Raw genomic sequence first — 13,193 nt, 5'->3', positions numbered from 1 at the left:
TTGAACTACTGGAAATGGACTCTACCATCATACTCTAATGTATTGAGATGCACCTGTACTTCATGTTAGCAAAACAGCCACTTTATGGTTCGCTCCAACCTCGCTCCCATGTGCACAAATGAGAACATAAAGCCTCATCCTAATGATGTAAATACTGCTGTAACATAGTTTGGCTACTGACTTTTTTTGTTTTTACATTGTGATAGAACTAATGTCATGTTTTTATATATATATATATATATTAAAAAAAATACATTTTAGTGCCCAGTTAGTACATTTTAGTGCCCAGTTAGTACATTATGAAATACAAAAAGTAGGAGAACAGGTAAATCAGAATTGTTTTATTTAAAATAACAAAAACAATGAAGAAAAACTTGTAATGTTTAAAACAATGACATTTCAAAAACAAAAATCACTTCCCTCCCAGCCCTCTTTAAATGAAACTCATTAAGATTTTAAATGACCATCACAGTGGGTATGACTAGCTGGAATGACAGGCCTGATCCAGAGACGGCAAACCTCAACTTCCTTATTTGAGCTGTTGGAGCTGAAGGCTTCAGTTAGGAATTAAAAAACAACAACAGAAAAACAAATGCAAGTCATACATTATGGCCCCTCTCAGTGTGTTCTTCTTTCCTCCTCTGTGTTCAAAAGTATTAAATACTGACCCTGTAAAGGCAACTGAGGATGATGGTTAAGATGTCAGGGATTTTTTTCTGATGCAGGTGACTGAAATAAAGATGAAGTTCCTCGGAGGTTTTGAGAGTGCACAGATGGAGACTGGGTGAGCCCTGCTGCCCAACGGACAATAGACTGATGTCCAAAAACTGCACTTAGCCAGAGCATCCTCTGCATCCACAGTGGGTGCATTCAATGATCCTTCCCTGCAGAGAATAAAAACAGCCAGATTTAGACTACAAGGACACACAAGAAAAAAAAACATTCAAGGTCCATTTTATGTGCCATGATGTCACTATTCAGGAAGGTTAAATGGATAACGGATATTCTTTCCTTCAGGACAAATCCTGTTTCTAAATCCTAAAACCTGCTCCTTAAAATGGGACATATGAAAAATGTACTTTTTCATGAGAAAAAAAGAATTAAAAAAAAAAGAATGCGTTTCTGGAACATCAACGCATGTAAACATCCTTTAGCAGAAAAGCAAAATACAAGCATGAACCGGAAAATAGGCATAAATTGAAAATAGACACTCACTTTTAGTGCATGTTATACCATTTATAAGCTGTTCATATCTTTGCAGTTAAGTTGTCATCGTAAAAGTTAGCATGCTGACGGTAGCATTTAGCTCACAGCACAGCCTCACAGTGGCACTAGCATGGCTGCAGACTATAAGTCTGGGAAAAATAACAAAAAATGTACTATTATTGAAATTCCTGACTTTAAAAAGGCCTGAAGGGTTTCCTGATACAGTGACTGGCGAGCCTTCTGGCCTCGGTCAACTAATAAAAGTATCAGAGATTCTCCCTGGTGCAGTGAGAAGTCTTTGCAGTGTTACAGCGTTGTGTTCCCTTTATCTCAGGTGGGCAACTGTCTGCACTCTTGTCTGTACAGACCAATAATGAGCAATTACATAAAGCAGAGGGGGCAAGCAGCCTAATACAAGCTTTCCCATGGATTGTTTTTCAAAATGACTAAAATAGACAAAGTGAGAATCACTGAAATTCTGACTTACAACTTCCAGCTTGCTCTTGGGGACTCTGCAGATGCAGTTGGTTCCAAAGTTGGTGTCTCTGGTTTGGATGCAACGCAGGCAGCACAGATTCTCGTAGCCCTGCTTCTTCCACTTGGCAATCAGGTTCTTGTCTGCATAACCTTCCTTTATACAGTACTCATACAGCTCTGTCAGAAAATACACAGGAAGACAATACTAGTTTGGCATCTATTACAAATAGTATAACAGGTTTCATATACCTTGCATGTGCAAACACTAAAATAGTACAAAGAAAGGAAAACCCACCTTGTAAAGGGGGAAATGTGCTAGACAAATAGCTTAAATAATAGAATCTTAAAAGTGCTGAATTCTAAAGCAATTGTTACCTCAGAAAGTATGACATGTACTTGTAACAAAATATTGGTAAGTACAAACTAATGTACTGGTAAAATGTTATTCAAACACGTTTCCACACATACTAAATATGTCATGCTGAATTGTAAGGCCGGCTTATATCAAATGCTGAAATAGACAAAGGAGGACAAAGATAGATCAAATGAAAGAAGAAACATTAGACATCAAGTACTCCAAAATGTAGAGGGAAAACTCTACCTCTGCTGATGGCTTTTCTTTTATAGAAGAGGTCGTAGATGTACCGACTCCGCTGATGGTGCAGCCTGAAGATTGGCCAGAGAGACTCCACCTTTCGCTTTCCCTCGTGAGGTTCTGTTTCAGCTGGGTCATAGAGGAAAATCAGGAAAGTAATCTTTAGTTGGTGAAAATGTAAGTCGATGGTGCACCTGCTTTGGTAATCAAGGATAGTGATAAGTGATACAAGCCACTGATTTTCTACTATAACAGCCTCCAGTTTCATTAAGAGTACTTTCCCAGAGGTGTTGGATGGGGTTCAGGGTAGTGCTCTGTGCAGGTCAGACTAGGGCTGGGCGATATGGACCAAAAGTCATATCCCGATGTATTTAGGCTGAATATCGACATACGATATATATCCCGATATTTTTTATCTTTGTGAGATCTTAAGTGAGAGCAAATGTTCAGTCAAAGTCAAATATGACATGTCACAAGTAGTTTTATTGAAACTGTTTATTTAAGTGAACAAATATTGTATAACAGGAGTACTTTTTTTTTCTTTTTTTTTTTTTTAAATCAAAGCTCCATAAAGTGCACATTTAAATAAAAGTATCTTAAATAAAATTAGCCAAATAATCTTTTTCTGAAATAAATATATTTATATGAGAAAAGAATAACGAACATTACAAAATAACTAAATATGACAAACCCTAGTAACCCAGCATTTATATATAAAGAAAGAAAAAAAAGTTGAACTATATTGATATATGCGATATGGTCCAATTCCATATCACATTTAAAAATATATCAATATATTTTTTATATATTGACTTGTGTGTTAATTACAGCTGTTTACAGTAGCATTCAGACTAAACTGACCTTAATTAAAACTACTTGGAAGAGACCAAATCAAGGTAATTATAAGATCCAAAGTTTCAGATTTTAACAACAGAAATACACAATAAAAGCTTTACATTTTGTACACTACAGGACAAAAGTTTGGAAGCAAGATCAAATTTGTCCAAAAAAAGATCATAGTTTCATTGCTGTACTTTGCAACAAAATAAACGTGATTATTATATAAAGAGTCACTTAATAGAACACATTTTTACTATAATTATCAGGTCTTTGGGTTTTTATTGCTTAGACTTTGTGTATCCTTCTTTCCTTAATGTCCTTGTCTGAGAGATATGAACACAGTTGAGATTTATTGGAATTTTTGTATCCAAACTCTTAAAAGCCAAAGAGCCAAAGTGAAAAATGCAAACTGTGATTTCTTTTTTACTTTTACACTGAAGTTGTGACTCTTCCAAAATCTTCTCAACCCTAATCTAAGCTCTTCTTTTCTTTTCTTAACATTTATTCAGCAATGGTCTGGTAACATCAATGTATACTTAAAGGTAAATTGAGGAAAATGGTTCAATTGAATAAAGGCAAAGTCTGATCATGTAATAAACACATCCAAAAATCCAAAGAATCCAGACTGGTTTTTAAAGAAGCCATTGGGAACAGAAAATTTAAGTTGCATCCAAACATTTGGCCCGTAGTGTATATGTATATAGAAAACATTGACGATAATGTTAACCAACTGCCTGATCAACACCAGTAGCTCGTCTTCTCCTTCACTCATGTTAAATAAGTCATTTCCATAATGTCATCAGTACCACCCATGGATTAATCAGCTGTAAAAAAACAACAACAACTAAATATTGATCTATCAACCTTTAAAGAAAGTGCGTATTGAAGGTTGAAATGACTCCGCCACACTATCTACGTGCTGTGGTCGCAGCCTGACGGCCAAGTGTTGTGAGGAGCTTCGGTGAAATCATCGTTTCCCGGCTTACCTTCTCTCATTTTCTGATCCAGCTCATCTAAAGTGGGCTCAATGAGCTCCCAGCCGTCTGGAGGAGGCTTCCGACTCCTCTTTACTTTGGGCATTTTCCTTTGTTTTTTACAAAAATAGAACAAAAGCGCTCCGTGTTTTCGTTTTGCTTTTGCGAACTCCGTCTCAGCCAGGCGCTACAATTTGACGTCACGCGGGGGTCCATTTCACACTCTCGGCTTTTGAATGACGTCACCACCCCAAATAAACACAAACCATTTATTGCCGTTTAATAGTTTTTTTAATCTTCTTTTAGGCTAACACAGTATTTAAGTTTATGTTGACACTTATTTAGCACAATATATAGATGTTTCCTGAAATTAAGCCAAAGTAGATGTTTTTCTGTCGTTTCTGGCATATTGCATCACTTTAGCATACTAGCAAATTGCCTTAAGATAAACAACAATTTTTAAGTTTTTGTGTTTTATCCATTTAGTCAATTAACTAAACATTATGTGTTAAAATGTACCTTATTTAGTTTATGACAGCAAATATGTTTACTAAATACTTGAAAAATTCCCTGTGTGACGACTTATCGAAAGGCAAATATTTGGACTACTCAGAGTATTTCTGTACTCATCCCGACTGAGCCAGCTGTCAGCGCGCACTGCTGTTTGACACTTATGTTTTCTGTCAGCATTGAGTTGTTAGAGAGTTTTTAAGGAAGGATTCGTCAGACAAAATGCCGAAAGGAGGTAAGAATGGTGTTATAACTTGTTTTATTGTGTTGACATCAGTTTTGTACATCTGTTAATCTACTGTTAGCCACCTAACAACAGGCAACAATCCAGTATGTAACTTAAGTTACACACTTATGCTTTGGCTGGTGTTTTAACATTAAACAAGTAATCTATCAGCGTGTTTATTAACTACTCTTGTTTGTGTTGACACCTGTCTGGTCGTTGCTCTCCACCACAGGATGGGTGTGTATGCAAATCTGTGTGTGATGTCATTTTTCATCATTGTTGTTGTTGTTGTTGCAGGTAGGAAAGGTGGCCACAAGGGTCGCGTGCGGACGTACACAAGCCCTGAGGAAATAGACGCTCAGATGAAGGCAGAGAAGGAGAGGAAAAAGGTTAGTGAAGTGCACATGCTAATCAGTGGTGGAAGGTAACTAAGTACATTTACTCAAGTACTGTACTTAAGTACAATTTTGAGGTTCTTGTACTTTACTTAAGTATTTCAATTTTATGTAACTTTATACTTCTACTCCACTGCATTTAGCTGACAGCTTTAGTTACTTTTCATGTTGAGATTTATCATAGAAAACATTATACACTAAAAGTGATTAGATATTTTTAAAATTAAAGCTCATAACAGTATATTAAGTAGTTAAAATGAGCCCTGTCAACAAAATTAAAGCGCTTACATGAATGCATCAATACAAATAATTTAATAATATATTTAGAATATGTTTAATATTCTAAGTGGGTCCATTCTGTATAACAGGTACTTTTACTTTTGATACTTTAAGTACATTTTGATGCTGATACTTTTGTACTTTTACTTCAGTAAGATTTGAATGCAGGACTTAAACTTGTAGTGGAGTAATTTCACAGTGTGGTATTAGTACTTTTACTACATAAGCGATATGAATTCTTTCTCCACCACTGTTCATTTCTCCTCAGGGTTTTGGAAACATACACTTCCATATGACAAACCTCCCAGTTTCATTCCCATCTAACTTACTTGAGTATTTCCATTTTATGTAATTCTATACTTCTACTTTACTACATTTAGAGGCAAATGCTGTACTTTTTACTCCACTACATTTAGGTGACAGCTTTAGTGACTTTTCAGGTCGAGATTTAACATAAAAACATGATCAATTTAAAGTGATTTGATATTTTTTTATTAAACCTCATAACAGTATATTAAGTAGAGCTGCAACAATTATTTGATTAATTGAACAGTAATCGATTATTACATTAATCGTCAACTATTTTGACAATCGAGTAATTTGAGCAGTTTTTTTAAAGACAATAAGTCCAAATTGTCTGATTTCAGCTTCTTCAATGTGAATATTTCTGGTTTCTTTGTTCCTTTATTACAATAAACTGAATATGTCTTTGGTTTGTGGACAAATCAAGAGATTTGAGGATGTCATCTTGTGGTTTGGGAAACACTGATTGATGTTTTTATTGACCAAACAACTAATCAATTAATCGTTTAAAAAAACGACAGATTAATCTATAATGAAAATAATCGTTAGTTGCAGCCCTGATATTAAGTAGATAAAATTATAGATAGATGAATAGATAGATAGATAGATAGATAGATAGATAGATAGATAGACAGATAGACAGATAGATAGACAGCAAATTCCACTTTTATACATAGAAACATAGGGAAATTTGTCTTCTCACTCACAATCCTCTGGTAAAGCTGTCAGAGTTATAGTTTGGGCGTAGGATGCACAGATGCGCCACCAACACGCACCAACAGCCTCATTGGCTCCCATATTAAGAAAACAGGAAGATTTCCGAAAAAGGGAGCTGTAACAGGTTTTTTTTAGATCACTCTAACAAAGCTATTTTTTCATTTTTCTTAAAAAAACAAACATATACAGGCGTTCAGGAAGAACTCAGGACGCTCAAAGTGAAGTCGGATCAATGATAGGTATTATGGTTTTGCCAAAAATGCTTTCTGTTCAAGGACAGAAATTCCAGTCTGTCCACCTCTAGCTGCTGTTAAACTTCCGGAACATTCAGGTGGCAGTTAATTCTGTTGATTGCTCTGCTCTGATTGCCTTTGATCTTTAATGTGATTACAGTTACAGATACATACACACACACATGCGCGTAAGTGCGCACACTCCTCACACATGCATACACATGCTTCAAACACACACACGCGCACACACACACACACACACACACAGGTAACTTTATGTGACTTTAATTACACACACACACAGTAACTTTATGCGATTTTCGCTACACACACACACTCCTCCAGATACACGTTTCACACACACACACACACATTTGGAGGTTAAAGGGCATAGTTTGAAATCTCTGAATAATCTCATCATAGTGTACACACACCAGCAGTAACCCCCGTGGCCATTTCGGAATTTCCCCAGAGGAAATTTTCTAGTTACTTTCTGTTATTGTGTGTCTTTGGCATCATAAAAGGTTCATTTCTGATTCATCAAAGTTGCGCAATAACACAAACAAACCAATCAAGACAGCAGCACACCAGGGACTTCTGTGTTCTGCAAGGTAAAATTACTGTTTTTGTAATTTAATAGCTTCAGTTTCCCCAAAAAATAAAGTTAAACTGGGCTGTCTGATGATAAGCTAAAGCAGTCAAAATATGCTAAATATAGCGTATACTTAAACTGATATTGATTGTTTTCTGTAAGGTAAAATAACTGATGTTGTCAAAGAAGTCTGGTGGTGTTGCACAGCATTTAGATCAATATAATGGCTTCAGTTCCACATCAGAAAGTGCTGATGGCAAAATAAAATGGGGGGACTTTTCTAAATATAGCATACACTTACACTGATATAGATTTTTTTAGGTGGCCAAAAATAAATTTAGTTGCTGTCCCCAACCATGCTTAGCTTCCATACTCCTGCCTACTTCTTCAAACTAGGGGCATAATGGCTGCCATCTACTGTAGGTAATACACTGACTATGGATAAGTTCCTCATATAACCACACTGCAAAAAATCCTAAGCCAGAGAAGAGGAGCTGATGCAAAAGTTTGAACGGAGTAAAATCCTGCATCCTGTAGGTCTTGTATGTAGTCCCTGTTGTAAGTGCATGTGTTTGACCTGATGCCTTGGTTTGATCAGGTTTTTCTGTATGTTTTCTGCTCATTTATGTGTTATAGCAGGAACAGGAAGCAGAAGAGGCGGGAGGTGCAGCTAATAATGACACGGGAGAGGAGAAGCTACCAGGATCAGGATCAGAAGACAGCGATGATGAAAATTCAGACGTACATCCACAGTGATTTTTTAAAAATAACTTTCTTGCTCTGTTACCAAATACACATTAATGAAGTATAATAATGAGTTATTTACTTCAAACTGTATGAGCTGGTGTGATGTGATTGCAGAGGAGGAGAGCAGGTGTGGAGGGCTTGATAGAAATCGAGAATCCCAACAGAGTGGCTCAGAAGTCCAAGAAGGTGACGCAGATTGAGCTGGACGAGCCCAAGCAGTTATCAAGGAGAGAGAGGTGTGTGTTTGGTGTCATATCGTTTCAGTGCTAAACAGAACTTCATTTTTTTTTTTTTTACTTTATTGCCTTTATGCACATTTACAGACAATTAACATCACAAGGAAAACAAATCAAAACATCTTGAGATTGGGTTTTATCTGTCACACAAATGGCACTGTAAAGGGTATTACACATATTTTATCTGGTTCTGTATTCCAAAAAAAAATAAATAATAATAAATAAATAAATAAAAAGGGCTAATTTAGATAATAATAGTGTATAAGAGTCTTAAGCAATATAGTATGTAACTGGGGCCCACCTTCTCATAAAAACAGGTACTTTTAGCTGTAATTAGGCAGTCATATATTCCATCATGTAGACATGTTTTACTTTGTGTAACCACTGAATGATCATGGGGGGGTCTTTCTTCATCCAATTTATAGTAATAATTTTTCTTGCAATCATCAACAAAATGTGTAATATATAACATTGTTCTGTGGTAAACAGGTGGTCAGGAAACACATCTAATAAAAATAACAAAGAGTCCATTGGAAGTTCTACTGCCAAAATTTTTTCCAGTTCTTCTTTGACATTTTTCCAAAATGTTTGTACTTTCGGGCAGTCCCAGAACTTCATTTTTAACAAGCAGTATATAGTAAAAACACTTAACAATAGAAGTTACATGTGGTGACAGTAGTTTGGAGCAATATGAAGCTCTGATCCTGAGCTTTACTGTGCTGTAAATGGACAATAACACTAGAGCTCGACCGATATGGGATTTTTGAGACCGCTGCTAATACTGATTGTATAGGAGGAAAATTCACTGATAACCGATATAGTGGCCGATATAGTCATTGTTTGAGCTGGAATGAAAATAGACCCTTTTTACTGTGGACTGTGCACAAATTTTTCACCACTCTGCAAATGCACCCAGAGAGCTACTTTCTCAAACATGAAACTTTATTAAATAATATTTACAATTGTTATACATCATTATACATTATAGAAACAATGTATTTCATTGTCAGCCAATTCTATAAATGATAACTGAGAAAATAGATAAAAAATAGGAATAAAATAAATAGCTAAATAGATAGAGATAGAGATAGATAGATCATTTATTTATACCGCAGGAAATTCAAGCATCCAGTAGCAGCATTCAAACATACATTGAACAGACACTATACATGAAAAATGAAAATTAAACTTAACCTATAAATAATAAACCTATGATAAATCTGAATTTACATTAAAAACCTTTGCTAAAATATTTAAACATTTGCAGAGAAATTGGACATTACTGTGAAATTAAACATTTGCAGGAAATTAAATAAAATAATGTGTAGATAAATCAAACATTTGCAAAGATGACCAGGAAAATAGTGCAAAACAGAAAATATCCATTGTCTATTGTCCTTCCTGGACACTTTCATTAATAAACATTATTACCATTTATTTTCACTCAATTGCTGACTATTTAAAAAAAAAAATAGTTAACACCATTTATACATCACGCAAAGCCACATTTTCTGCATTATATATTGTGTAAAAAAAGTTTTCATAATGGCAGATATCAGACAGCATATACACTCATACCGATATCCTTTTGGCCAATATCAGTCGATAATATCTGTCAACTGACATATCTTTCGGGCTCTTGTTGACAATAAAAGGCTGATGTGTTGGTTTTGTTTTCGTTGTTTAATAATGACTTTCCTTATGTTACTTTCCCCTCATTGACACACACACACACACACACACACACACACACACACACACACACACACACTCTGTGGCACAGAGAGGAGATTGAGAAGCAGAAAGCGAAGGAGCGCTACATGAAGATGCACTTGGCAGGAAAGACGGACCAGGCCAAGGCCGACCTCGCTCGTCTCGCCATTATCAAGAAACAGAGAGAAGATGCGGCAAAAAAGAAAGAAGAAGAGAAAAAAGGTGAGCAAAACCCTTAACAAGGTTATTATCATATATAGCTGTGATTACATAATGCAGTGTTTAAATGTTAAGTGCTCTGAGCCAAGAAAACACAATTTGTGACCTGATGTGGCCATTAAACATCACTGTTGTTGTGCAGCTCATCATGGACTAACATGTTTTCTTGTAGTGTTTTGGGGATTTTGGCGTTCTTGTCAGCAAAATGATGCTCAGAGCAGCATGAGGAGTCATTTTTAAAAGCTGGAACCTGGCTGTGTGCTCGTTTAAAAAATTCAGTATCCATCTGTTACAAAAGTTAGTTCCTAACCCCTGTTCATCCCTTTAAAAAAGTCCCTCTGTTGTCTTCAGAGGACAAAAATGTATGGGAGTAAATCTGTGTCATCGGATTTTGAAATGAAAAAGCCCTGAATTTCTAGCATTGAAATTATGTATCTGACGTCTTTCAATGTAAAAAAATTAAACAGCAAAAAAATTAAACAGCAAAAAATTCAGTGTTAATATCCGGGGACCCAAGGAAGAGCAATCGATTCTAGATTCAAAAATTTTTAAAGCTGAAAAATATTCAGATACATAATTTCAATGCATAAGTATCCAATAAAAAAATAAAATCCAATGACACAGATTTTTTTCCATTAAAATGTCCACGAAAGATGCCGCAAAATTATATATTAATATTATTTTCCACTTTTAAAGCGTTTATTTGTATTATTGTAACTAGAGCCCGACAGATATATCAGTTGACAGATATTATCGGCTGATATTGGCCTATTAAAGGCATATCAGTGTATATGCTGTCTGATATGTGCCGTTATAAAAACTTTTTTTACACAATATATAATGCAGAAAAAGGTTGCTTGCCGTGATTTAGAATTGATGTTAGCTATCCTTTTTTTTTAAATAGTCAGCATTGACTGAAACTGAACATTAATGATCTTTATTTAACTATTTATTTGATTCCTATTTATTGGGTTTTTTTTTCACCGTTATCATTTATAGAATTGGCTGACAATGTAATGCATTGTTTGTAATGTACTATAATGTTAAATATTATTTATTAAAGTTTTATGTTTGAGAAAGTAGCTCTATGGGTATCTTTGAGTGGTGAAAAATGGTGCACAATCTGCATAAAAAAGGTCCGCTTTTGTTCCAAAAATATTACTATATTGGCGACCAGATCAGTTATGGATGAATTTTTCCCCTCTAAAATCAGTATCAGCATCGTTACTAAAAATCCCATATCAGTCGGGCTCCAATTATCACAGATGTTATTATTTTTGACAGATTATTACCTAGAACTGAATCCCAGCAGTGATGATATACAGTATAGCAGCACTCCCTTTTAGTGTGATATTGCCTCATTATCATACTTAAAGAAGCAGAACTAACTAACTAACTAACTCAACTGCAATACAAGAACAGTGCTGTTTCTTTATTTCCATGTCTTCTAAATGGGTCATCAGCTGGTGAGGATGCCGACTCTTTCTCTCGGTCTTGCAGCTTCTGCCTCAGTCTTTTTGTACAATACCCTCAAATAGCAGCCACAGCCTCCATGTATACTGCACATGTCAATGCAGTATGTCAAGCTAATTGTGTCTGTCTTTTATTTTTCTGCTTACAGCGAAAGACGCAGCAGCAGCAGCGGCGAGAGGAATAAACTCCCTCTCAATGAAATGATGCAGAGTATTTATCAGAGGCGTTTTTACATGCTCATGGACTGGCGCAATATATATATATATATATATATATATATGACTATTTTTAAAGAAAGATGCTTGTGACGTTACTGTAACATATGACCATTTGGAAAATGGTTGCAGAGACACCTGTGGAGAAGAGGTGTGTATATTTTGGCATGGATTAATAATGGCCTTGTTGATCCCTCCAGGAAGTTAAGCTACACTTGCGAACACATCTGTCTTCACATGGAATGAACCTTCTAACATGATATCAGTGATGGTGTACTTGTCATTGTACAATTACGACTTTGCTAACTGAGCTTTGCCACTATGTTTTTCGGGGGTTCTTACATTTATTGTATATAACTGACTCATGAAGATATTTCAGATTAATATGATGAAACCAGTAAAAATGTGTTCTTTTCTTTATTTGCTTCATTTCTCTGTCCCGACTGGTTTGAAGCAGGCTTTACCAGCCTCAGGAGCAAGAGTCCATGTTGGATCAGCTGATGTCAGAATGAGACGAGGACTAGAGCTGGTGTTTATTTTAGACCAGTAGAATCTGACGGTGCAGACGAGGCTTTGCAGCAGCATTTAGGGGGAGACAGTGTGCAAATAATATAACTGAACAGCTAAATCAGTTAAATAAATAAATAAAATCGTAGATCATCAGATAATCAGGCCATCAACAGCTGATATGATAAAGAAAAATAAAATAATTTTGGACTGTTAAAGAGGATTTTTATGAAGATGATAAGTTTATCAAGTGGTACATGAAGCTAGCTTCTAAGAATTACATCATTCTGCTCTTTTTTTTGTTTGTTTAAAAATTGAATTGCATAGTGCTACCACACCATAAAAAGAAAAATAGATCAGTGACCTATTATAACGTGAAATGTTGGTCATAACAAAACATTTTTCATGTTATGATAAGGTATTTTCACGTTAAGACATACAAACGTATGACATTATAACATAACAATATATTATTATCTTTTTTTTCAAACATGTTTTTATTAAACTTTTTCTTGCAAAGCAGAAGCGACAGAGAGAACAGAAAACATATCACCAATAATAGTGCACAAAATACAGACATTTGAGCCTGGCATAGTAAAAGTGAAAAAAAAAAGAAAACAAGAAATAAATAATTATATTATTATCTTGTTATAATGTGAAATGCTTCATATTAAATTGGATTACCTTTCATGTTATCACATAACACCGATTCGTTTTTATTAAGTCAGGTTGTCAG

General features: G+C 35.3%; 2 protein-coding genes across 2 annotated transcripts; one reads left to right on the top strand and one right to left on the bottom strand.

Moving 5' to 3' along the window:
- Positions 1–326: 326 nt before the first annotated feature.
- Positions 327–4,289, bottom strand: bud31 (BUD31 homolog). Its single transcript, XM_059348998.1, has 4 exons — positions 4,105–4,289; positions 2,285–2,407; positions 1,694–1,860; positions 327–884 (listed from the first exon to the last, which is right to left on the bottom strand). Exons 1-4 carry the CDS (start codon positions 4,196–4,198, stop codon positions 834–836), a joined length of 435 nt encoding a protein of 144 aa, XP_059204981.1. The 5' UTR covers positions 4,199–4,289; the 3' UTR covers positions 327–833.
- A 150-nt stretch (positions 4,290–4,439) lies between these two features.
- Positions 4,440–12,366, top strand: pdap1b (pdgfa associated protein 1b). Its single transcript, XM_059348997.1, has 6 exons — positions 4,440–4,837; positions 5,126–5,217; positions 7,984–8,088; positions 8,209–8,330; positions 10,114–10,265; positions 11,884–12,366. Exons 1-6 carry the CDS (start codon positions 4,825–4,827, stop codon positions 11,937–11,939), a joined length of 540 nt encoding a protein of 179 aa, XP_059204980.1. The 5' UTR covers positions 4,440–4,824; the 3' UTR covers positions 11,940–12,366.
- The last annotated feature ends 827 nt before the right edge of the window (positions 12,367–13,193 follow it).

The sequence above is a fragment of the Centropristis striata genome, chromosome 13 (assembly GCF_030273125.1).
Source record: "Centropristis striata isolate RG_2023a ecotype Rhode Island chromosome 13, C.striata_1.0, whole genome shotgun sequence".
Classification (NCBI taxonomy): Eukaryota; Metazoa; Chordata; class Actinopteri; order Perciformes; family Serranidae; genus Centropristis; species Centropristis striata.
Note: the sequence above shows the minus strand (reverse complement) of the source record. Positions and strands in the feature narration are given on the sequence as shown.